The following is a 26,967-nucleotide window of genomic DNA, read 5'->3' as shown; positions in this document are numbered from 1 at the left end:
ATCTGTGTGAAGGGGGCTCCGCTAAGTGTTGGATAGCTCGAGTGATTTCCCGGGAAAGCAGTAACCAAGGACGCTGGTTTCCAGACACTGTTGTGGTTGCTATAGTTACTGACACCCATTGACACTATAAATGCAACATATCAGGCCAGAAACAATTTGCAGCAGAGAATGCTGATTTCCCTCTCATCTCCTCTTGGTGTTTTGATACACACATCTGATCAGATTAAAGTAAAAATCAGTTGCCAAAATGCAAGTTCACATCTCTTTGCAAACTCACCAGGGCCACCTACTCTCTTTCACAGTGAATAATACTCCATCAAAAATATATATTTTCCCAGAAAGGATAACAGTGGCCTCCATTTGATTTTATAACTTCTTATATGTGTAAATATTTTTGAAAACACTTTGTGTTAGATATCCAAGCACAATAGCTGTACTGGAAACTGCTGAGTATCATAAACATCAAGGAAATAAGACCTTTAAATACAGAGAAAAGTTAGACAAGAAATATTTTATTGCTTGCAACCAGACTGTGCACCAAGATAATATAGCTTGTTCTGCTAAGGTTCTCAAAGGCCTCTGGTGAGAATCTCCCCATCTCCAGTTGCTGCCATGGAAATGGAATATGTGGTGGTTGTTTTTTTTTAGTTGTCTTTAAAATTTCTAGATATTTTTCACTGTTCCTGATTATAGTGTCACACATTTGAGGCATATCAGTTTGAGAACTATGAATGCCTATTTAAAAAAAAAATCAGACCCATTAATAATGGTTAGAAATTCAAAACTAGAACAAATGACTTATTTTCTGAAAGCAAATTCAGTTTACAGCTATTTCACATTTGAAACATTTTTGTTAAACTGCTTTTGTTGTATAACTGAAAAGTTACTGCAATTATAACTTAGTACCAAAATGAAGTTATACCTTGCAGATAACATAACTGTTGAATATGGTACTGAATGTTCTTTGTAGCTGTTCTATTAAATGTTACCTGTGGTACTGTGACAAGTTTTGCATATAGGTGTGGGGAAATAAGATACACCAAAAGAAACATTTGTTGACCTGCATGGCTTTTTCTTTTTTTTCCCTAAAACTTTTTTTTTATTTTTATCTTGAATGAAGCCATAATATTTGTGGTTTTATTTTATTTCAATATTGTGCATTCTATTTTTATTATAGTACTGTCTGTCTGAGAATGGAGTGGCTTAGAGGGTTGCTTTATTTTATTTTATTTTATTTTATTAGTACAGAACTGTGTTTGAAAGCTGACTCTGTACAATAACCACAGCTGACTGAAGTAGCTGACAGGGGGACAAGGGATTTGACTTGGTCTCTGGTCACTTAAAGTGTGTGCAATTTCTTTTATCAAATAGAAACAATTAACCTAAAATATGTTACACATCAGCAGAAGAGCAAAGAAACCACTAATCAAGCTCAAATATTTAAATACAGATGTTTTTGCCCTTAATGTACTACAACATCTGATCTTGCAACATTACAAGATATTCTAATTGTAAAGTTACATATATTACCCAAACTAAGAGGAATATGTGTGGTTCTTGCCTGAGTAAGGGTGGTGTGACATAGGAGAGCAATTGTGAAAATCTACTAACTGGCTTAAATCTTCCAAACTATTGACTGTCTGTCTGGCTTGTCATTGACAGAGATGGAGCAATTAAAACTGTGATATAAACTACAGAAACCTTAGCAGATGGTAACTGCTGTTTGTAGCACATTTGAGATAAAAACACATTTTCAAGGAAATAGTCAAATATAGGGTGAAATACATTCTTCTTGCTGCTAGTGTTCTATATTCTAATCTCTGGTCTGTTCATCTGAAAACCATTTATTTATAATTTGTTTTGCAGAGGAAATATTTATACATACCATAATATAGTGCTTATGTACCAAAGTGATATATATGAGCTTAAAACAGATAAATGCATGGTGTGGTACAGACATTAAAAAGGCAAATTAGACAAATATAGAAGATGAAAGTAAGACAAAGGAGGTGGACAAAGAAAGTAGGGCTGAGAGTTAAAACAAATACAAATAACATGAATTATTATAGCCTTTCTGTAAGGTCTAATATTTAAAAATATAGACTTGAGAAAAGAGGGAAGAAGCAGATAGCTCATGAGTTAACAGTGAGAAAGCAAGGTCAAAGAGATAAATTTGGAGGAGGAGAGTGAGGATACTTGGTGCACAGGAAGTAGGATGTCATTCCAGGTGCTGGAAATTGTTCATTATGACTGAGCCCTGATAATGTGCTTGATACAGAACACAAAAATGAAGATAACCCCTGCTCCAAAAATGTGCAAATCTTAGACAGATGCAGAAAAGTAATGTTGCTTTGGGAAACCCAAAGAAGAGGGTGGATTTCTCCTCCCCTTCCCCATTTAATTAATAACTTACTTTTTTGTGGGCCTCATAGGAGGAAGTGAGTTTTTAGGAGTTTGGGGAAATGCTACAGGGTAGTAGTTTGGTGAATCATGATTGAGAAGACATTCAATGCATAGGGGGCTGTGTGGGAAAAAAGGCATGGAAATAGTGGCAGGAGACAAATGAGGCTGGTGTGGTTGGCAGAACAGAGGATGAGTGGGCATGTTTTAAGAGACAAGGCCGAGATGCATATTGCAATAGATTTGAAGGAAAGAATGAGAAATTCAAACTTACGGTGGTGGACAAGTTGAGGACACTGAGGAAGAGGAAGGCTGCTGAGGGAATAAAAATCAAAGAAGGAGGAGGGAGGATTTGGGTAGGGGACAATAACATCCACATAGAGGAAGAGGGGTGAATAGAGTCTAACAGTGCAGCGTGAAGAAGGCAGTGAAGTTGTCAGGGATTGAAGTGAAGAAGGCAGGGAGGGAGGGCTGGAAGGAGGAGGAATATGAAAATAGGATGTCAGTGCATTCGAACTTCTCTAAATGGAAGCCTAAGCTGATTGGCGCCGCAAACCTGGGAGGCGGGAGAAGTGAAGCAGCCGTGGCGTGCTCGGGGTGGAGGCGGGGCAGGAGTGAGCTGCTTCATTTCTCCCACCTCCCAGGCTTGCAGTGCCAATCAGCTTAGGCGCCGCAAGCCTGGGAGGCGGGAGAAGTGAAGCAGCCATGGCGTGCTCGGGGTGCTCGTGCTCGTGCGCGGAGCAGGGGTGAGCTGGGACGGGGGTGTGCCTCAGGGTGGAGGGTGGGGGGATGGGGCTCAGGGTGGAGGGGGGGAGCTGCCATGAGGGGGGTGCCTCAGGGTGGAGGGGGGGAGCTGCCGTGGGAGGGGCGCCTCAGGGTGGGCACATGGGGGGGCGCAAGGTGGAAGTTTTGCCTAGGGCGCAAAACATCCTTGCATCGGCCCTGTCAAGACCTCTGTATTTTTTCACTTCTGCATTCAGATGCTTGAAGAGGAGAAGGAGGTCATGATTCCAGGTATCCATGTATGCTTGGCAATCTGGTCTGATCACTTCTGGCTTCATAGCATTCTTTGTCTTGGTTATTGGGTGCAAGAAATCTCAGTGCAGTTGCAACTCTGCACCAAAATGTACTCTTGCATCGCAAGAGTCAGTGATCCTTGGGCAAGTAGCTCTGGCCTTCACACTGACACCTCTTGCATTGGGAACTCTGGTGCCAACAGTGTCCGTCCTTCCCAGAACTCTGATGATACTCCAGGCTCCCTGATTACCTGCATAGTTCCAGCTATTGGGGCAGAATCAAGCTAAGGATCAGGGTGATGAGATCTGGTCTTTGCATTTAGATTAGCCAGAGGACTCTCCTGATGCCAAATACATCTCCACTATGAGAATACCAAGACAGTGACTTTGCAGCAGAAGATCCTACTTTTTTCTCAACTTTTACAGAAGTTTTCCATGACCTCTGATTATTTCTGACCTGGTTTTAACTGAAAAATATACAAAGATCATGGTTATGCAGTAACCGGACAGGAAACCGCATCCATCCAATAGTGTTGCTATACCCTTGCATCCTATTTTTGACAAGTTGGTGATTAAGCTGTGGCAGATCCCTTACAGAGCTGTCCCAGTCTTGAAGAAAGTTAAGTAAATAGTACACCCTTCCCTAAGACTGCCCCGGGCTATGACTTCCCCACTCCCACCCCCATGCCTCCTGGAGCTTGGTGATGGAGGCTGGACACACTTAGGGTATTGTACCCAGAATCCTCAGCTGCAGTGCTGGGATTCATTTAAAGAGAAGGTGTGACTGCAATCCTCCAAGTCATTCACTACCAGTCCTTCATGACCAAGAGTTAGGAGGAACAATGGTTGCTTTTTCTTCCTCAGTAGAAATGCCAGGAGCTTAAGAAGCTGATCATAAGGGCATCAGGTATGGGCAACTTTTGATGCAGATGATACAATGGTGAGGGTCACTTTCTTCAATAGTGGATGCCTGGAGATCCAGAGAGCTTAAGGGCTTATCTTACTTTATAGACAACTTGTTTGGGAGCAGATAGTGGCTTCTATACAGAAGACAAAGGAGACAAAGGCCACACTGCATTATCTTGGGCCTTTATCTTGTTCCTTGGGTCCCTCTTTCAAGGGAGGGAACAGAAAGTCTCCATTTCAAAGGCTGGCTTTCGTGTCAAGAGCTAGCTTTAAGGGAGCTCAGTATCCACCATGCACTTGGTGTTTGGCCTCAGCACCCCAAGAAGGTAATGGTCCTTTCAGCAAACACCAAAAACTGAAGGATTTGAAAGGTTTATTAAAATCCAGAACATTTCAGTTATCATAAAAATCCATATAATCAATTTTGGTAATTAATTCATCTTATTGGTGTCCAGCTCTTAATTTTGGTTCACAGACCCCTACCCCAATCTCCTACCTCCACGCTAATTGCCATGGAGATGGGAAACCTGCATGACAACTTACGGATATGAACATGGAACATTGTGGGGAAAAACACTCTTCTCACTGATAACTTTTTTCTGAGAGAAAATTGAAAAAGAGTCATACCACTCCAAGGCGACATCTTATCAGATCTGAAAATATAGGTTGGATCAGTCCAGGTAATTAATTGGTTGGAGAAAGCCCTTGCACTATAAAAAGGGAGGATTCTTCTTTGAATGATTGTGCACACATACATTCTACGGCAGGCGTAGGTTGCAGCTTGCATGCATTGGGCACGCATACACCTGCAGAGGAATGTGTATATGTGCAACACATCTCAAAGAACAACAGTTAATACATAGGTGAGTAACCATTTGTTTTCTAGTACATTGTAGTCCTCTTTCTGAGGCAGTACTGTACCAGTACCCCAGTATAGTGTTAGGGGCACTGTACTCGTGGAGGTACAGTTATTTCAGATTTGATATGTAAACAGAAATTCTGATCACTTGTCATTGTTGGTAAAGACACTTTAGAGCTCTTCCTGACAGATCTAGCGTCAGCGGTAATGTCCTGGACAAATTCCAACTCCAGTAATTCCATGAGATAGCTGATAGCTTTCCGTAATTTTTTTTTCTGCTTTTTTGTATCAAGAACATAATGCTAGTTTCTTCCTGTTCTTGAACACTGTTTGTTTCAATATGTATTAAAAACAGATAAAATCACATGTAAGCTATGTGTGACTATTGACGGTGCAACAAAGTTACCTTATAAGTGTGGTTTATTTCAGCTAGTCTGTAGAAATATATTTTGCACTTATATTGGACTTTTCATTCAATGATTTTATATCACCTTTTAAACATTAATGAAGTTTCATGCCACTTCCATGAGGTAGGTAAGTGTTATTGCATCTATTTTATTAATGGGGAAAGCAGAAGCATAGAGAGGGTGAATGATTTCTTTCACCTAGTAAGTCAATGATAGAATTGAAAATAGGACCTTGAATTCCTGACTCCCAGCCCTTTGGTGTAACTATTAACATCTTGTGTTATTTTTTTTCACCATTTGAAAGTATCTGAACATTCCAATGGCGGTTTAGGAAGCTGTAATGAAGTCATAGACAAAATTAAAGAAAAAGCTTTTATATCATGTTCAATGTACATCATAAACATCATCATTTAGAAAAGTCAAAACAAAATAAAACTAAACCCCCAAACATATGTTTTAATTCTTCTGATTTACAGATTAACTCATGTGATCAGAATCTGAACCGATGTTGTGAAATCATAGAAATGAACTCCATGATTCAGGGGCAACTCTTCACAATCCTCAATCAAACAGCTAGAGAAGGTGAGAATTTTCCATGTCTCTATGGTTTGTATGTATCACCTCCATTTTCTTTATAAGTGCACTCTAAGGATTTATCTTTGCATTTTTCTCACATGTACCTGGTTTATGTATTCTCTTAGGTGGGCATTATGCAGGTGTAGAGACAATAAAATCTCGTCTCCTGCCCTGGCTGGGGACTTGTTTTTCCAGTACTACTTCGGGAAGGCCCTTTGAAACCAGTCTTTCTCTCATTCAGGTATGCTGAATGCTATTTTTAAGATGATAAAAATATATAAATCAAAGACTTCCTGCAATTAAAAATCAATGTTTTTTTTATTAACTATCAGTGTTTTCTGACCATTTGCCATCTGAACTATTTCCATCATTGTTAACTGTGACAGTTATGTCATTCCAAAAAAAAAAGCTTTAAAAGGGGAATGAAAAGTCATTGAAGTTAATTTGACTAAATTAGCTTAGCAAGCCTAAGATCTTTTGTCTTGTCCAAGAAACTAGTTTCTTATATAAATTTTTAAATCAAGGTAAAGAAATTTGCTAATTATAAGTTTGCTGTGATATCACCCTAAGACTTATGCAAGACCTGCACTGGAAGAAACTTAGTGTTGTGTGAAACTCTTCATGTGAACAGAGGGGCGCACATAAGGTCCCATGCCCTCTAACTGTTAGTTTTCGTTCTTCTGAAGCTTGGGCTCTAGTACGTGTGTTATGAAATTTTTTTTTACAGGAAATAAATATAAATCATGATACCATCATGCACCTAACTTTGAGGACTAGGATAGCAGTAGTGTGAGTTCCTTTTTCTCTTCCACTGCATGATTCATAAGTTTTACAGAAGGTGCTGTTTACAATATTTCAGCTGGAGATGCAGACCTTCTGTGACACTCTTGTATGTTTTGGGAAAAATCAGTAGTGTTAGCTAGTGAGGAAATGAGAGGAAATGTCTTCGTGCTCTCCCTGGTTTCTCACTTTACATTTTTTTTTCAAAAAAAATCACTGTTTACAGTTTAAATAAGCTATTTTCCCTGGGTAAAATGACATCTGACCATATGGTCTAGGATTAATCTGACTAGGGTCTGTACTTGGTACAGGGAATAGAGCAGTTTTCTCTTAATTTGTTTTTACAAATGACAACATTTTAAAAAGGTGCAGTGAAAGAAATAATCTATATGATAATTTATGGGTTTTCAACTGCATGTGCAAATGAAAGGAAAGCCTTCAAACACTGAATTGAATCCCAGTGCACAATTACTAGTTTGCATACCCTTATAAAATTGTAAATAATGTGGTATTAAAAGCAGAGTTGCTTGTGCTGTTCTACTAGTTGTTTAATTTGCTCTTATGATTTTCCCCCATTATTTTGCATGCCCAGTAATGTGTAAAAAGTTAATACAGGAAGAATTGTTGCCATATTTAGTTCTAAGTGTTTACTAGAAAGGAAAAAATATGGACAAAAGTAGTGTGTGTTTTTGTGTGCATATCCATATGTATATCTATCTATCTTACAATGAAATAGTAAAGCACCATTATATGTAACTTTTCCCACAGTGTAATTTTAATCTCTCTCTGGCTGTTTTGTGCGCTCTCTCTCTATTTGAACAAGTACAATGTTTTCTTTAAGATCAATTTAGAATTATTCTTTACTGCATCATTTCAGAAATGAACAGCCTGTCATGAGACATTCTAAGGCAGTGGTTTTCATTTGTGGACCCCAAAACATTTTGAATGGATGTGTGACCCCTTTGGAAATCTTAGACTTAGTCTGCGGACCCCAAGTTGAAAACTACCATTCTATGGTAACGACAACCTTCCACAGACTCCTTAGACATACTCTGCGCACCCTCAGGGGTTTGCGGACCACGGGCTGAAAATCACTGTTCTAAAGAAATGTTGTATAACTTTCAGGCATAACATTCAAAAAGTGTGATATTTGTATTTCACTGTAGGAGTCAATTGAGAAAGAAAGGCAGCTGAGGGAATTTGCCAGCACTCGGAACCATGAACTACAACAGTTGGAGAAAGAACTGAACTCAACTCGTTTACAACTCACCTTAGTGCAACAAGAGTAGGAGAATTAACTGTGTATTTTTCAACAACAAATTCATTTTTCTTCTCACACCTCACTTCTAATAGAGATTTGCAAAATGTTTCACTTCTGCTTTGAAATAAGAATTTAAAATGTATCTAGACTCTGGATTTTCTGAATTTGAATGATGTGGGACTGTATACCCAAGGCATTAAAAGTCTTCTAGTAAGTAAGTTAAACCTTGGTTGGTTGGTTTGTAAAATTAAAATTAAATTAATTTAAAAAAACCATATTGGCTGCCTGAAAGAAAATACGCCTGGCAGAAATTAAACATTTTGCCCCGAAAACTTTTTATCACAATACCGGTAGCTTATTTAATACAGATTCTGTACTGCCAGTTGCACAGAGGGAAATTTTCATGCCACATATGGCATTTGACACATTTTGGATATATCCAGATATGTGGTTGTTTTTTTTGTTTGTTTGTTTGAAGTGTTGTTGTAGTTGTGTTGGTCCCAGGATATGCGAGACACAAGGTAAGTATGGTAATATCTTTTGTTGGACCAACTTCTGTTGGCGGAAGTAAACTTTCGAACTACACAGAGTTCTCCAGGACTGGAGAAAGAAATCAGAGTGCCTGAGCTAAATATAAGTTGGGACAGATAATTAAGCAGATCCACAGGATCTCTGCTGTGTCCCAGCTTTTAAATAGTCTTTTGGAGGAACCACTCTTTTGTGACAGACCTCCAGGAAGCCCTTCTTTTTAGCTTCAGGGTAGGCCACCCAGCCTCACCGTCTTCTAGACTGAACCTCTGGGCTCCAGCACTCCTGCTTCATATTGTGAGATCTGTCTCGTGAGTCCAATTGAGATAGACTCATGGTAGAGACTTGTATACTCTTCAGGGACTAATGCACCTCAGCAAGTATTTGCAGTGATTTCAAAGCACAGTAGGATTTATTACACAGCATTGGAAGTCCTTAGGCTAGCATAGTGAAATAAAGGTTCAAGCATAGTTCATTCCGGTCAAGCCAGAGTAAACCACTAGCCAAACTGTAGTGGATTCCATCTTAGGCTCTGTCTCTTTCTGACTCCTTAAGAGAGCTTAGTGTCCCCACTTGTACTTAGTTCAGACATTCTGATTTCTTTCCCCAGACCTGAAGAACTTGGTATAGTTTGAAAGCTTGTACCTTCCACCAATTATAACAGGGTTAAAAAAGAACTAGGTAAGTTCATGGAGGATAGGTCCATCAATGGCTATTAGCTAAGATGGTCAGGGATGCAGCCCCATGCTCTGAGCGTCCCTAGCCTCTGTTTACCAGAAGCTGGGAGTGGATCACAGGCGATGGATCACTTGCTGATTGTCTGTTCTGTTCATTTCCTCTGAAGCATCTGACATTGGCCACTGTCAGAAGAGAAGATATTGGGCTAGATGGACCACTGGCCTGATCCAGTATGACCGTTCTTATGTTCTACAAGAAGTTGGTCCAATAAAAGCTATCAAATTACCTACCTTGTCATATTTTGGATTATGAGAGAGACATTTCATAGATAAGGTATGGTTGAAAAGTTCTTATGCCCAATGTTCTTATCCTTCCAATTACTTACAAATATGCTTCTCAACAGATAGGAACAGGTAGGTCTAGCTAGCAATCATAGGTATGACTGCAGCATGTGTACATGTACCAGAGCTAGTTTTGATCTAGCTAGCTTGAATAACAACAGCAGTGAAGCATAGTTTATACAAACCCATCTGGAACCCTGGATATCTACTATAGAGCAGCTAGCTTGTGCTTCTTCTCATGGTGCCACAACTTCATTGCTATCATTATTAGAGGTAGCCAGATCAAAGCTAACTCAGGTATGTCTACATGTGCTGTAATCACACCTCTGACTGCAGTGTAGTCATACCCAAAGAAAGGGAGAAAAACTTTGCATAATTGTGATCTTTATCTATTAGAAAGATTTCTGTCTTCCTTAAGTAGAGAATGAGGCCACTCCTGTACATCCAGTGAGCTATAGCATCCAAGCACTTTTCTGGGGTAGATGCTGAGGTAGCGGGTTCTGCAGGGCAAGAGATGTATAGTTATATATCATCAGCACACTAATACTCTAGTATTCAGAAATTATGACTGCAATCCTGCTCCCCTTGAAGTCAGTTCCCAAACTCCCATTGAAATCAATGGGACCAGGATATGGTCCTGTCTCACCCAGGGCCTCCTTGTTTGTATCAAACAGCATATGGATAACAAAATAGATGCTTGAGGGACACCATATTTTAGTTCCCTTAGTAATGACATGTAACCATCTATTACCTCCAGTTGTCTCCTGCCTTTTAAGTGTGAATGGGGGACAGTCATAACAGTAACATATTTGGATAATTAAATTAAGCAAATAAATAAAGGTAGTAAATGAAGATTAATATCTTAGTGTTAGCTAAAACTATATATAGCAACATATTATTTAAAAAGAAAATAGCAATGAAATGTGTGTAGGAACAGCGATATATTTCCTGTAATGTTTTCATTGTTGTCATAGGCAACTAAAACTTTAAAAAAAGCTGCTAGGAGTGAAACTCTCTGCACATTTATGTTTTAACCGCTTAAAAGTTCTTGTTCCCTTTAATTTGAAAGTCTGTATTTCACTATAAGCTGTGCTCAAATAGCCATTTTCAAGAAGAAAACCCTCAATATTAAAAGCAGCTGAGGCGTGAATTGGAAGGAGGGGGGTAGAGAGTTGGTTATACTAACCCCCAACTTCTTGCCACTGCTTGGGGGGGGTGGGAAGGAAGAGGAGCTGTACCAATGCAGCTGCACCGCTGTAAGATCTCCCGTGTAGTTGCTCTATATCAACGGGAGAGCATCTTCTGCAGACATAGTGCTGTCCACATGAGCACTTCTGTTGGTGTAACTTATATCACTCGGGGGATTTTTTTTTCACACCCCATAGTAATGTAAGTTATACCAACAAAACTGCTAGTGTAAACATAGCCTTAGTAAAATTGATGACTGTAGTTTGCATAATGCAAACATAAACTCTCCTGAAATGAAAATGAATTTTCGTGGTAGTGGCTGGGGGACTTGTATTTAATCAGAGCTAAATCTACATCATACAGCTGATATTGGTTAAATATGAAGAGTGTTTGGGCATGCAAAGGAGGGAAAGAATGGCTTGCACTGCTCTCCAGTGATGATGCCTTCCAATTCATTTGTGGTAGTGAGGGCTTCTATAACTGGCCTTCCTCACCTGGAAGGGTGGGCTGCCAGACTGGGGTTAAAGATCAAGTCATTAAGGCTGTACTCAGCAGACCAAATGAAGATAAGTAAACATGCATTTTGTGTATGGTTTTTTTTGTTCTTTTTTTCCATAACTTCAAAACTTCTCTTGAAAGTTGCATGCTCAGCTTTTCAAGTTGCTTATGACATTTCATGAGTCTCTCTCATTACTGGAGCAAAGTAAAATAGTGTGTGAAAGACAAAACAGTGTTCTCCTCAGTCAGGACTTTGGGGGTTTGTCTTCTAAGCAACACCAAGAGAGTACTGAATATTTAGGAGTTTTCTAAACATCATAGGGTGTATCATCCCCAGGTACAGGAAACCCCCAAGAATGTGAACCTTCAGAGTTTACCTCATAAAGTTCCTTTCTCATTGTCCCTACAGTATATCAGAAATGTTTCGTAGGCCTGCCAAGATCAAGTGGCAGGAGGAGATGAAACTACACAGATTTTCTTAGAATTATGTGGTTGTGAGACCCCTTTGTTATACCTCATGCCCCCTTTCACTTCTGGCAGTACAGTAACTCCTCATTTAAAGTCATCCTGGTTAACGTTGTTTTGTTATGTTGCTGATTAGAGAACATGCTTGTTTAAAGTTGTGCAATGCTCCCTTATAACATTGTTTGGCGGCTTTGTCCACTGCTTGCAGGAAAAGCAGCCCATTGGAGCTAGCTGGTGGGGGGCTTGGAACCAAGGTGGACTGGCAGCCCTCCTATCAGCTCCCCGTTCCCCTAAGTTCCCTGTGTGGCAGCCACCCAGCAGGCTATCAATTGCCAGCAGTTCAACTGTCCCGCTCCGCCCTCTGCCTTGGAGCTGCTCCCGGGAGCCTCCTGCTTGCTTTACAAGGAGGGAGGGAAGACGGGAGCTAATGTCAGGGTGTCCCCCTCCCCCCTGCTCCTGCACCCCGCTTACCCCATCTCCATAGAGCGCGGGGGAACGACATGACAGGGCTCAGGACCGAGGGAGCTTTCTGACAGCAGCTGCTGTCTCAACTTGCTGATCTACTTAAAAAGGCAATGTACTTAGGGTACGTCTACACTACAAGACTATTTCGAATCAACTTAATTCGAATTTGTGGAATCGACCTTATGAAGTCGAAGTTGTGTATCCACACTAAATACACTAGTTCGACTGTGTGAGTCCACAGTAACGGGGCCAGTGTTGACTTTGGAAGCGGTGCACTGTGGGAAGCTATCCCACAGTTCCCGCACTCCCCGCTGCCCATTGGAATCCTGGGATTTCCCCCCAATGCATGCTGGGGGGAAAAATGTGTCGAGGGTGGTTTTGGGTAACTGTCATCATTGAACCGTCACTCCCGCCCTCTCTCCTTGAAAGCGCCGGCGGGAAATCTGTTCGCGCCCTTCTCTGGTCGGTTACAGCTCGGACGCCACAGCACTGCGAGCATGGAGCCCGCTGCGATCATCGCTGCACTTATGGCCATTGTCAACTCCTCGCACCTTATCGTCCACCTCTTCCACAGTCAGCTGCTGAGAAATCGGGCGAGGAGGGTCCGGCAGCGCGGTGAGGACAGGAAGTCACAGAGTGGCGCAGACCTCTCACAAAGCAGGGTACGCCGCGCAGTGGAGATCATGGTGGCAATGGGTCACGTTCATGGTGTGGAACGGCGATTCTGGGCCCGGGAAACAAGCACGGACTGGTGGGACCGCATAGTGCTGCAGGTCTGGGATGAATCACAGTGGCTGCGAAACTTCAGGATGCGTAAGGGCACTTTCCTTGAACTCTGTGACTTGCTGTCCCCTGCCCTTAAGCGCCAGGACACCCGGATGCGAGCAGCCCTGACTGTGCAGAAGCGAGTGGCTATAGCCCTCTGGAAACTTGCAACGCCAGACAGCTACCGGTCAGTAGCGAACCACTTTGGCGTGGGCAAATCTACCGTAGGGCTTGCTGTGATTCAAGTAGCCCACGCAATCGTTGAGCAACTGTTCTCAAAGGTAGTGACCCTGGGAAACGTCCAGGTCGTCATAGATGGCTTCGGCGCGATGGGATTCCCAAACTGCGGTGGGGCTATAGATGGCACTCACATCCCTATCCTGGGACCGGCCCACCAGGCCAGCGAGTACATTAACCGAAAGGGCTACTTTTCTATGGTGCTGCAAGCACTGGTGGACCATAGGGGACGTTTTACCAACATCTACGTGGGGTGGCCGGGCAAGGTTCATGACGCGCGTGTGTTCAGGAACTCTGGTCTGTTTAAACGCCTCCAGGCAGGTAGTTTCTTCCCGGACCACAAAATAACGGTTGGGGATGTGCAGATGCCTACAGTGATCCTCGGGGACCCAGCCTACCCGCTAATGCCCTGGCTCATGAAGCCCTATACAGGCGCCTTGGACAGTGAGAAGGAACTCTTCAACTACCGGCTGAGCAAGTGCAGAATGGTGGTGGAGTGTGCTTTCGGACGTCTCAAGGGGAGATGGCGGAGCTTACTGACTCGCTCGGACCTCAGCGAAAAAAATACCCCCGTTGTTATTGCTGCTTGCTGTGTGCTCCACAATCTCTGTGAGAGCAAGGGCGAGACCTTTATGGCTGGTTGGGAGGTTGAGGCCAATCGCCTGGCTGCTGATTACGCTCAGCCAGACAGCCGTGCCGATAGAAGATCCCAGCGGGAAGCGCTGTGCATCCGGGAGGCTTTGAAAGATAGGTTCCTCGGAGAGCAGGGTAACCTATGACTCTCCAGTTGATTTACAGAGAAGCTGAACCTGAGCCTGTTTCAGTGACTGTTGACTTCGATCTGCGGTTACCTACCCCGTTCTCCAGGTTTCCCCCCTTCCAACACACGTTTTAAAATAACTTTAATGGAACACTGATTTGTTAATAAATTTTTCTTTAATTATGAATTCCTGTTCAAGGGTTGAAACATGGACGCGGACTGTGGTGGGTACGGTGTGCACTGATGTCCAGACCGCTTCTACACTAGAGGAATGACAGGCTCCTGCTCCTACAGCGGTCTCTGGGGGGAGGACGGTTGCAGGTGGGTGTGCAGGAAGGGGTGGGTTTGCAGGAAGGGGTGAGGGGTGCCGTCTTTGGGACGGAGTTTGGATGCAGACTCTGGACTGGGGGTTGGGGCGTAGGAAGGGGTGAGGGGTGTGTGGGAAGGGTGAGTATGTGTCTGTGGATGAGGGCTCTTGCTGGGGCTCAGGGCATTGGAGAGGCTCGTGGCTAGGGGGGAAGGGCATGGTAAGGGCAGCCTGCCTTGCCATTTGTGGATGTCAGGCGCTAGGACCCTGGGGCAGCATACACCTCACAGACTGACCCTAGTGCCTAGTGATTGCAGTCTGTGTGTGTCCTGCTGTTGATCCTGCCGCCAAGTCTGTACCCTGGTAATGGAGGCTGTCCTATGCAATTAAAAAACCCCTCCCCCCCTTCACACAAAGTCTTCTGACAAGGAAAACGTGACGGAAACAGTGAATAACAACAAACTACTTTTAATACTCAACTACACAGTGGGGGGATGAAACTTGGATTTGGGACTGGGTGATCCAGGAAGGGAAGCACTTCTCACACTTTAGGGAATGAGAGCTGTTTGGTACATGAGCGCTCTGCTGGGGTGGAGTGACAGTTTTCACGGCCCCTAGCGCCCCTCCTTCTTGTGATTTTTGGTGAGGGGGGGACAGGACTTTGTGGCGGGGGAAGGCGGTTGCAGATACAGTTCAGGGGGGCTCTCTGCTCCTGCCTGCGGTCCTGCAGAACATCTACAAGGCGCCGGAGCGTGTCCGTTTGCTCCCTCATTAGCCCAAGCAGCGTTTGAGTCGCCTGCTGGTCTTCCTGCCGCCACCTGTCCTCCCGTTCGCTGTGCGAGCGCTGCTGCTGACATAGGGTCTCCCTCCACTGTCTCTGCTCGGCCGCCTCGGCTCTGGAGCAAGCCATCAGTTCCGAGAACATGTCGTCCCTAGTCTTTTTCTTTCACCGCCTAATCTGCGCCAGCCTCTGTGAGGGGGATGCCGAGGCAGTTCGTGAAAGAGCCGCAGCTGTGTGATGGGAAAAAGGAAGTGATTTCCTTGAAAAGATACATGTTTGCGAACACTGAACACAGTCTAGTCAGTTTCTGTGAACAAGACCATACAGGGCACCTAGTCTCACGAGCTCTCAGGACAAGTTCGAGATTTCGGAATACGCTTTCATTGGCTGCGGTCTTGCACAGGAGATCGGACAAGCGGGGCGGTACAGCTGAATCCGTGTAGCAGCCAGGCCTGGTAAGCACTACACTATAGGCTGCTTAACAGTTAATGGATAGCTGTGCCCTCCCGCTGAAGGCAATCTGTAAAGCATAATGTCTGACCCTGTTCCAGCCCCTCGCGGCTGTGCACGGGAAAGATCACTGTATGCTTTTCCTCTGTGGCCTCCAACACGTGGCTGTTAAGCGAAGGTCATTGCTATGCAAAGTAAAAGTCAAGCATTCACAATAGTAACAGTACACTAATTGCCCTAATTAGATGCAGCAGTCGCCGAACGAGATTAGCCTGAGGCGGGTCACTCGGAGAAAGAGAGAGCGGATGCTGCTCGAATCCCTGCACAGACCAGGACCGTACGCTGCAATGCTGGTGGAGGCAATGATTCCGCTGTACATTAGGATGGCCTGGCGCGGAAGAATGTGCTTCCACGGAGCACCAAATAAGGCACCTCTCCCCAGGAACCTCCTGCGGAGACTTTTCGAGCTGCTCTCCGAGAGCTTCGTGGAACTGTCCCAGGAGGATTTCTGTTCCATCCCTATCTGTGTGGACCTTCTCTTTATATAGTTTTTTAAGCAAAAGGTTTTATATAGTTTTTACATATTTTCTATTCCTGTTTTTTAAAAAATAAATGTTTCCATGTTTATAGCACTTACCGACTGATCCTTCCCCTGATTCTGAGTCCGGGTTAACGGCCAGGGAGGGTTGGTAGGGGATCTCTGTGAGGGTGATGAAGAGATCCTGGCTGTCGGGGAAAGCGGTATTGTAAGCGCTGTCGCCTGCGTCGTCCTCCACAAACCCTTCCTCATCTTCCCCATCGGCGAACATCGCCGAGGAACTGCCCCTCGACACTATCCCATACTCAGAGTCCACGGTCACTGGTGGGGCACTGGTGGCAGACCCACCTAGAATGGCATGCAGTGCCTCGTAGAAGCGGCAGGTCTGGGGCTGTGCTCCGGAGCGTCTATTTGCCGCTCTGACTTTTTGGTAGCCTTGTCTCAGGTCCTTGATTTTCACGCGGCACTGCGTTGTATCCCGGCTGTATCCTCTGAGTGCCATGGCTTTGGAGACCTTCTCGTAGGTCTTTGCATTCTGTTTGTTGGAGCGCAGCTCCGAAAGCACAGACTCATCGCCCCACACAGCGATCAGATCCAGGACTTCACGGTCTGTCCATGCTGGGGACCTCTTTCTATTCTGGGATTGCATGGACTCCTCTGCTGGAGAGCTCTGCATCGTTGCAGGTGCTGCTGAGCTCGCCCCGATGTCCAACCAGGACATGAGATTCAAAGTGCCCAGACAGGAAAAGGAATTCAAATTTTCCCGGGTCGTTTCCTGTGTGGCTGGTCAGAGAATCCAAGCTTGGACTGCTGTCCAGAGCGTCAACAGAGTGGTGCACTGTGGGATAGCTCCCGGAGCTAGTAAGTTCGATTTGCATCCACACCGAGCCTAATTCGACATAGCCATGTCGAATTTAGCGCTACTCCCCTCGTCGGGGTGGAGTACCGAATTCGAACTAAAGAGCCCTCTAGGTCGAACTAAATGGCTTCATGGTGTGGACGGGTGCACGGTTAATTCGAATTAACGCTGCTAAATTCGAATTAAAGTCCTAGTGTAGACCAGGCTTTAGAGTGGGGTCAGCATACATACAGTGTGTGTCTCTGTCTCTCTCTGCCTTCCCTCCATTCCTGCTGCCTTGTAGAGTGTGAGGCTACATTAACAACAATAGGGTTGTTGAGGGTTCAGCTGATTGCTAATTCATCATTTATCATCAAGGCATTCCCTGGGAAATATCCCACCCTCTAACTTCACCACCTCAACCAAGCTTCACAATCATCATCGCTGTGTACCCGTATTACATTGTTTGTTTAAAACTTATACTGTGTATCTATATCTATATAAAATATAGTCTTTTGTCTGATGAAAAACATTTCCCTGGAACCTATCCCCCCTCCCCTCTGTCCCATTTACATTAATTCTTATGGGGAAATTGGAGTCACTTAACATCGTTTTGCTTAAAGTCGCATTTTTCAGGAACATAACTACAACGTTAAGCGGGGAGTTACTGTACAGCTCACTAAAGAGTTGTGCTGACTTCCTGTGGGCTGACCCCAACACTGAATAACAGAGGAGATTAATGCTGAAACTGTCAGCATTGATTCTTGTCGGTTTGCAGCGGGATGATGCCAATTAGAGTAGTTAGCCTCCATTTTTGCGTCCTCAATCCTCAGGCTCATATGCTCACCCCTTATCACACTACTGAGCACAGTGATTAGATATGGTCGACATTTTTCATCCGGAACTTTGTCTCCCCAGAAAAGGCAGATTTGAATCAACCAAAACATTTAGGGAAATTGTGGAGATTTTGGTGAATTGTTTCAGTCAAAACGAACAAAGAAAAAAAGTTGGAAATGTTGAAACAAACTACTTTTCAACGAATTTTCAATTATGATAGACAGTGAGGCATAGACATAGGGAGGCCAGATAACAGGCATTTCAGCAAAGGCTTCTGTATGAAAAAGAAGAGATGAGAAGGGAGTGAAGTACAAAGAAAGGTCCATTATGTAGGCTGGAGCAAAGCTGCAGAAGACTTAATACAAAAGAAGGCAATTTTGAGCTGGATCCTGTAATAAATGGGGAATCATTGGTAATGATACAGGATATGGTGGTGTAGTTGCATTTCTTTGTACAATACATGTATGAAAGTGGGCAGCAATATTTTGCACATGTAGGAGTCTAGAGAGCAGGGACTTGGGGACAGAGATGTGCTAATTAAGTTAAGAAGAAAAGTGAAGGAAGATTTTGGCGATGATGCTATGAAGGCAGTGGAAAACAGGCAGTGTTGTGGAGCTGGAGATGGGCAGGTTTGCAGATGGAGTGCTCATGTTCAGAGATTATGCCAGATTATGATTAATGGAGACAAATTGGGGCATCTAAATTAGGGACGGAGATGGAGTAACTGGAGCTGTATAAGATTAATAGTAATGGGTTACAGAACAGTAATTCTGCTGGTATAGTTTAGTCAGATATGACTTTTGCAGCCTATGCATGCAGGTGACCTGCAAAAAAAAGAAAGAAAAGTCTGCTAAAATATTTGCTTTGTCATGCAAAATTCAATGTGAGAATCTGTACCTTTTAATGTCAAGGTATATTTCTGGTTATTAATTTCTCTTGCAGTCTGGCAGAAGCCCAGATGGCTCTTGAAGACACAAAGACCAAATCAGCCACTACCCTTTTGGCAGCAGAGGATGAAATTGTTCATCTAAAAGCGGCGTAAGAAAAATGTGATGTACTGTAGGGCTATTTGTGGCAGTAAGGCAGCATGCAAAGACACAGTTTGTGATTTGTTTGTGTTTTGTTTACATTTTTATAATGCTCAATTCCCCACTGTCCTATGCTACTCCAAATAAAGGGGAATAATTCCTCCTACTAACACATGAGACCAGGCAAAGCTTTTGTGATGTGTTGTTCCCCTTTATAAACTTGACTGGCTGATCCTGATCAGTTGTCTTCTAGACTCTAGCAGTTGGATACAGCTCTTTTGGCTGGATAGGCTTTGAGGGTTTTTTTTCCTCTGTGTTCTTTTCTCCAGTTGTCTGGGTTTAGTTACAGTTATTTATGCAGGGCTACTTTACTAATAATCTCTCTCTTTTCTTTTTTTTTTTTAACCTCACTTTTCTTTGGAGCATTTAGAGATATGGCCCATTAGTTGCAGTGAGTTTCATTATCTCTCTTGGCCAGAGAATACCCAACAAAAAAGGCATGGTTTGGACACATCTGGCTTTCTCTTAACAGCCAGTTGGTTAGAGCTTTGGCTCTGTGTATAGAGAGGCCCTGTGACTTAGTGGAAGTAGATCCAGGGTGCGAAGTCCCATGTTGATTGTATGTCCAGTGTGAGTAAAGCATGTGTGAGAGGTCCCAGGAGTGTCATATACCTCATATACAATACCTGAGGTGTATTAACAGGAGTGTTGTATGAGAGACTTGGTAGATAATTGTTCCCCTCTACTTGCCATGGGTGAGGTCTCAGCTGGAATACTGTGTGCAGTTCTGGGCACCACAAACTAAGAAATATCTGAACAAATTGGAGAGTGTGTCCAGAGGAGAGCAGTAAAAATTATAAGACATTTAGAAAGCATGACCTCTGAGAGAAGTTTGAAAAAATAGGACCGGTTTAGAGAAAAGAAGGGACATAGGATAACAGAATATATGGAAGGGAACCTCGAGAGGTCATATAACCTATTCCTGTGGACTGAGGCAGGCAAAGTATACCTAGATTATCCTGGCAGGTGTTTATCTAACCTGTTCCTAAAAATCTACAATGAAGGGGATTTCACAGCCTCCCTTGGTAATCTATTCTAGTACTTATCTATCCTAATAGTTAGAAATATTTTTCTAATGTCTGACCTAAGTCTTGTTTGATACGGATTAAGCCAATTCTTGTCCTGTGAACACAGAGAACAATTGATAACCATCCTCTTTATAAAAGTCCTTAACATATTTGAAGACCATTATCAGGTCCCCCTTCAGTTTTCTTTTCTTAAGACTAAACATTCACAGGGTTTTTAAAAAAAACTTTTCCTCATAGGTCAGGTTTTCTAAACCTTTTATCATTTTTATTGCTCTCCTCTGGATTCTCTCCAATTTGTCCACATCTTTCGTAAAGTGTGGCTCCCAAAATTAGACACAGACTCCAGCTGAGGCCTCAGCAGTGCCAAGCAGAGTGGAACAATTACCTTCCACATCTTCCATATGACAATATACTCCAGAATGATATTAGCCTTTTTCACAACTGCATCACATTGTTGACTCATATTCAATTTGTGATACACTATAACCCTCAGATCCTTTTCTGCAATACCACTGCCTAGCCAATAATTTCCCTTTTTGTGTTTTGATCTTTTCCTTCATAGGCATAGTAACTTTGCACTTGCCTTTATTGAATTTCATACTGTTTATTTCAGATCAGTTCCCCAATTTGTGGAGGTAATTTTGAATTCCAATCCTGTCCACCAAAGTGCTTGTAACCCCTTCCAACTTGCTGTCATCCACGGATTTTATAAGCATACTCTTCACTCATTATCCAAGTCCATTAATGAAAATGTTGAAATGTACCAGACCCAGAGCAGATACCTGTGGGATCCCACTAGATACCTCACCCTAATTTGACAGCAGAGCACTGATAATTACTCTGAGTTTGGTTATTTCATCAAGACCACATTTCCTTAGCGGTGACAGCTTAGTTGACTAGGTCAATTCATCCTTCTTATCTCCAGGTCAATGCAATCTTTTCACTAGCAGAAAAGAAGTTTTGATCTAACAGGATGTAAGATTCTTCTGATATTTGGCTTTTCAAAAGAGGTGAGTTAGTCATGCTTGTTAAGCAAGATGCCTGCAATTTAAATGTAAATGGCAGTGCTCCACTGCTTGAAAAGAATGGGGACCTTATATGCCTAATAACACTGTAGGAAATGGTGTAACTTTTCTTCAGTTCCTCTTTTCATTCAGGACATTTAAGATAGAGAGTGGACTGTTCCTGACAAGAAACCAGGCCATAAAAGCTTTTAAATCATGCCCTGCTCCCTCAGAAGAAAAGCCTGGTGGGGTTTTTTGCAGCCCAAAGAATTGATCCCAGTATTTCAGGGATGATTAAGAAGTCCATTCTTCCAGTTAACTGGTCCTTATGCAACTGATGTACTGGGAAAAAAAAGTAGTGTTCTTGATCTTATGAACATTCCAACATTTCCATGCTTGGGTAGGTAAGATTTACCCATATATCTTAGATAATTATAAGACACCTATCATCATGGTATGTAAGTACCAAGAGGGACTAAGGTGTTCTTTCCTAATCAATGGATTGTGAGGCTGAGAGTCATGTTTCTGCCTTAATCCAGTTGGCTGTGTTTATCTAATATATAATCTCACCTGATGCTTGCAGGATAACAGTAATTGGCAGAACTCAGTGATGGATTCCCAAATAGGTTCTGGGAATAGATTCTCAGATACTAGCCTTTTGAATGGAGTGCCAGTTTGGGGCACAAAGACACCCATGCTTATGGTCTTTCATAAAGATGAGCTCCCTTCATCTGTTGGATAAAGTCTAGATCAGGCAACTCATTGCTTCCACCTGGAGTTTAAAGGCCAGGCAGTAGGGATCCAGATATAGCATACCAGCGTCAATTGAGGTTTGAGGATAGAAAGCATAAAGATGAATGCGTGAGGACCTAGCCCACCAAATCCTGTAGCAAGAGAGGAATTTTCTACCATTCTCAGTCATTCATGGGTATAGTAGCCCTGAATTTCATGGCAGTCTGGCTCATTGAATCAGATCTAGCTAGAGGAATTGGAACTGTGTGAGTCCTTATTCTTAATATGTTTTAAATGACCTTATAGGTTCCTAAATAAAGTGCAAAGTAGTGAGAGTACTGTTTTTCATATTGTGAGAATCATTGCCTCTGAGGCTGAATACTTTCATCTACAGATACTTCTCTCACCTATGAAAGGATAGCCTATTCAGCAGTCATCTCAGATGGTCACATATATACACTCTGAGACAAATACTTTGTTCCATAAACCTGATGGTCATGAGGCTCCTGGTCACCTTTGACTGTCAGCCTGGTTCTGGAGCAGGTGCGCAAGAGGAGTTTTTTAGGATGGTTATCTTGCTTTTCCCCTATGTGTAAGCAGGTTATATGTTCCACATCTTAGGTTCTGTGACTCTTTGATCAAGGCTTACTCCACACAAAAAATCAACCTCATGATCTCTAACAGGTGATACTTCTATATCTTTCAGATCATTACAGATTTGAGCATTCCTCCTTTGAAAGACAGGTCCTGTATGCTGTAGTTCATCCATTTTCTCATAGAAACCCAGACATCCATTTGCTGTTATTGTTGTTGTGTCTGGATTTCAGATAGTTGTCCTGGATTTTTTTCTTAATTTTCTTTGTAGGTTTTTTTAAGCTGAAGTCTTATTGCTCAAGAAGATCCTAACTGATCAGAGCCAGGCAGCCCATTTTTAGAGAGAGTGATGTCATAGAATATCAGGGTTGGAAGGGACCTCAGGAGGTCATCTAGTCCAACCCCTGCTCAAAGCAGGACCAGTCCCCAACTAAATCATCACAGCCAGGGCTTTGTCAAGCCTGACCTTAAAAACCTCTAAGGAAGGTGATCCCACCACCTCCCTAGGTAACCCATTCCAGTGCTTCACCACCCTCATAATGAAAAAGTTTTTCCTAATATCCAATCTAAACCTCCCCCACTCCAACCTAAACCTCCCCCCCCCCAAAAAAAACGTTGTCTTTTTTCTTTCTCCATCTGCTGGAAGGAAGTACTTGTATCCACTTATCTGGTTTGGTATAGTGGAACTTAAACAGGATAGAATCCCAATTGAAATCAATGGGAGTCTTTCCACTGACTTCAGTGGGAGCTGTATCATGTCCTGAGACAAATACATGATTTCCTCCTTTCTTTCCTACCTTCACTGCACTGTGGGTTGTTTTTTTTGTTTTTTTGTTTTTGTTTTTGTTCTGTTTTTGTTTTTTAATGATATTGAGAAATTATGTATAAAAGAACAAGAGAAATTTGTTCTTTGGTTTTATGGCCCACAACAGTTGAACACATTCAGCAACTGAACATTTTCTAATACATTCATATATGGTATATTACTCTGGGTCTGGATTTTTCTTTAAAAGAAAAATGCCAGAATATATCTGAAAGGACTTAATTTTTAATGTATATTTTCAGCCCTATGAAAGAACTGAAACTGCTCTGATCTCAGCATGCTTTCATCAAAATTTTTCTCCAGATACCCTCTTATTATCACTGTGCTTCTATGTCAGTAGAGTAATAATTAATCTGGATTCTGGCATTGTGTGTCTGTTTTTGGGGGCTTCTAAAACTGTATTTTAATGCTATTCAGTCTGTTATTCTTTTCTTTAAATTTTATTGCTGGGCTATTTATTATTTTGTTCAATTGATCATAGTTAAGGCTATTGACTGTTTAGTTTGGCCTCTTTTCCAATTGTATTCCTTTTTTATTTAAAAAAGTCTGATTATTTCATAGTACAACTTTTAGTTCTTAATGTCCACTCATTCTCCCACTCCAGAATTGCCTCTCATGCTGTAATCAGCCAGGCACCATTAGTATGAGTCTTAAAAACTCCCTCACTCGCTGATGCACTTCTGGAAATGACAGAATTTGAATGGGTCATTTGATGAAAGTGGAACATCAATAAAGAAAAAGTAAAAATCTTACAAATTAAGATGAAATGGTCAGCTGGAACAATTTACAATAAGCAGAACAATCAAAAGAGCAGAGGACATGCATCCATTAGTTAGAGGTAGAGGCTACCTAGTGTGCTCCATCTAAATAGAGGGGAGTCAAAGTTGGTTAAAAGATTAATGGGTTTACCTTAACAGGCTTGAATAAAACTGAATGAAGGAACAACGTGCCAGCCTTTATAATATGCTGTATTTGTATATAATAATTAATCATTGATTTAAATAATTAATTTGTAAGATTTTTAACTTTTTCTGTATTGATGTTGCACGATTCTCCTCAAATGACCCACTGAAATTCAGTCATTTCCAGAAATGCATTGGTAAGTGATGGAGTTTTTATTACTCATATTGATGGTGCCTGGCTGATTACAGTATGAGAGGTAATTCTGGAATGTGAAAAAAGAAAATTCATAACATTCTTTACAAACTAATTTATGTGAAAACTTAAAGCCTGAAGGAAGCTAAATACTAACAAAGTGTTAAGGGGCCAAAAAACTGATGAGGTATTATGAGTGATTAAACGATGATGATGAAGATGAACTATTTGTAATGCGGAAGCACCAAGAGGCCTCATCCCAATGATGCTAGGGGCTGTATAAACATATAAAGAAAAGATGGTTGCACCCATGTACACCAGTGCTGAATTTGGGCTACTGATACTACAACAGAGCATGTTTGAGCTGCTGAAATTGACATTTGTGGCCTTTTTGATTAAACACTAGTTTTCTGGGTCTTATAACTCTGGTGTTGTAATTTGCATTAGCTTTAGAAACTTCACACAGAATTTCTTAGGCTGTGACTTTTTTTTTAAAATTAACTTCCATCAGTTTAAGTTGTCCATTTTATTTTTAAATAACATATAGAAAAGTTTAAGAATCTATGGTAATTTTTTTAACCTTTTAACTGAAAAGTTCTTAAAAACTGCAAATTAATCAGCAAGTAAGCATGAATGTGTGGTAAACTGGTACCTTTTTTAAACAGATGAATTTTTAAGGCATGCACATGGACGTCCATAGCTGCTTTTCAGAATGTTGTGATTTTTCACAGAACATGTTATTTACCACCATTTGTTCCTATTAATGATTTAGGAACACCCACAGACCCAATATCTCCTACAATCCCCATAATGGTCAGACCTTTTTAGTGTCAGTGGGAAAACTGATAATGTTCTACTGATTTTGGATCAGTAGTTTTATAGAGACTGTATAATATTTATTAAATAAAAAATTTAAAACAACTTAATTCTCACTCACGTTAGACTAGCAATGAAAGGGGATAATGTCAAGGCTTTCAAAGACTAGAGGTTGGTCTACTGTATATGTCCCATAAAGAGGGTCTTTTCTTCTAGTGCTTTGTTTTTCTTTTCTATATCTTTAAAAAATTAATCCAATATGTGGTGGCTTCTCTTTTAAATTTGTGATTTAGTGTGGGATTATCAGTGAACATAGCAGGGTACATGTACTCTAACTGGCTTTAAGCTAGAACACATGTGGCACTGTTTTTTTTTTTTTATGAGCAAGGTTGGCACCTCTTTCAGTAGGTCTCTGAAGGTGCAATAATTATTTGCAATTATTATCTGCAGTTGTGATAGTTATTTCTGATTAAAAAAAGATGGAAACTCTTCAGCTCTATATAGAACTACAGATGAGGATCATCACATTTTGTACTTAAACATCTTGACGGGTGTGCTTGTGAATAGTGTTAATTGACAAAAGGCAGGAAATACTGAATTACTTTTTCCTTGTCTGATTTTGTTGTTATTGCAGACACCCTGCATTGCCTAACCATGGTAATTGTTAAGAACACTGTGGTGGATGAACTGCATGGCACTGTGTTCCTTTTTACTACTTATCAGAACATAAAAATGGCCTTACTGGGTCAGACAAATGGTTCACCCAATGGTTAATTTGGTCTGATAATTACTACTTATCAGAACATAAAAATGGCCTTACTGGGTCACCCAAATGGTTAGCCCAATATCCTGTCTTCCAACAGTGGCCAGTGCCACATGGTTCAGAGAGAATGAACAGAACAGGGCAATTATTGAGTAATCCATCACCTGTTGGCCACTCTCAGCTTCTGGAGTCAGAGGTTGTGTCCCTGACAGTCCTGATGAATGGACCTTGATGGACCTATCCTCCATGAATTTATTTAATTTTTTTGAACCGTTATACTTCTGGCCTTCACAATATCCCCTGGCAACAAGTTCCCCAGGTTGACTGTGCACTGCCTAAGGAAGTACTTCCTTATGTTTGTTTTAAACATTCGGCCTATTAATTTCATTGGTTGGCCCTGGTCCTTGAATTATGTGAAGGGGTAAATAATACTTTCCTATTTGCTTTCTCCACACCAGTCGTGATTCTACAGACCTCTATTGCATGGGTGGCAAGTTTGTAAAAATGTTGGTGGTGCCCAGAACCCGCCCCCAAACTCCGCCCCCCCAAACTCCGCCCCCACCTGCCTAAGGCTCTGGGAGGGGGCTGGATGGGGAGGTCTGGGGTGCAGATCCTGGGCTGGGGATTAAGGTGCAGGAGAGGTGCAGGGTGCAGGCTTTGGGATGGAGTTTGGGTGCTGGGTGCAGGCTCTGGGCTGGGGCAGGGGGTGGGTGTGCAGGAGGGGGGTGAAGGGTGCAGGCTTTGGGACGGAGTTTGGGGTTGGGAAGGGGTGTGTGGGAAGGGGGAGGGAGTTTGGGGATAGGAGGGAGTGCAGGGTGAGGGCTGTGGGGCTGAGGATGAGGGGTTCATGATGGAGGAGGGGGCTAAGGGCTAGGGAAGAGGGTTGGGCTGTGGGGTGAGGGCTGTGGATGAGGGGTTCATGATGCAGGGGGGGTCTCAGTGCTAGGGAAGAGGGTTGGGCTGTGGGGTGAGGGCTGTGGATGAGGGGTTCATGATGCGGGAGGGAGCTCAGGGCTAGGGCAGAGGTTTGGGGTGTGGGATGAGAGCTGTGGGGCTGAGGATGAGGGGTTCATGATGTGGGGGGGCTCAGGGCTGGGGCAGAGGATTAGGGTGCGAGGGGATAAGGGTTCTGGCTGGGGATGA

General features: G+C 42.5%; 1 protein-coding gene across 6 annotated transcripts in view; it reads left to right on the top strand.

The window, feature by feature from the left end:
- SPATA18 (spermatogenesis associated 18) overlaps window positions 1-26,967 on the top strand; it is a 45,414-nt gene that overhangs the window by 1,059 nt on the left and 17,388 nt on the right. For 5 of the 6 annotated variants that reach the window (XM_045019491.1, XM_045019487.1, XM_045019490.1 and 2 more), the window contains exons 2-5: window positions 6,065-6,170; window positions 6,290-6,405; window positions 8,111-8,229; window positions 18,824-18,919. In XM_045019491.1, coding sequence (XP_044875426.1) covers window positions 6,065-6,170; window positions 6,290-6,405; window positions 8,111-8,229; window positions 18,824-18,919 — 437 coding nt within the window. The remainder of the gene's footprint in view (window positions 1-6,064; window positions 6,171-6,289; window positions 6,406-8,110; window positions 8,230-18,823; window positions 18,920-26,967) is intronic. The other variant, XM_045019489.1, reaches the window with a different exon arrangement.

This window comes from Mauremys mutica, chromosome 5 (genome assembly GCF_020497125.1).
Source record: "Mauremys mutica isolate MM-2020 ecotype Southern chromosome 5, ASM2049712v1, whole genome shotgun sequence".
Classification (NCBI taxonomy): Eukaryota; Metazoa; Chordata; order Testudines; family Geoemydidae; genus Mauremys; species Mauremys mutica.
The sequence above is the reverse complement of the archived record's forward strand: the minus strand, read 5'-3'. Positions and strand labels throughout refer to the sequence as shown.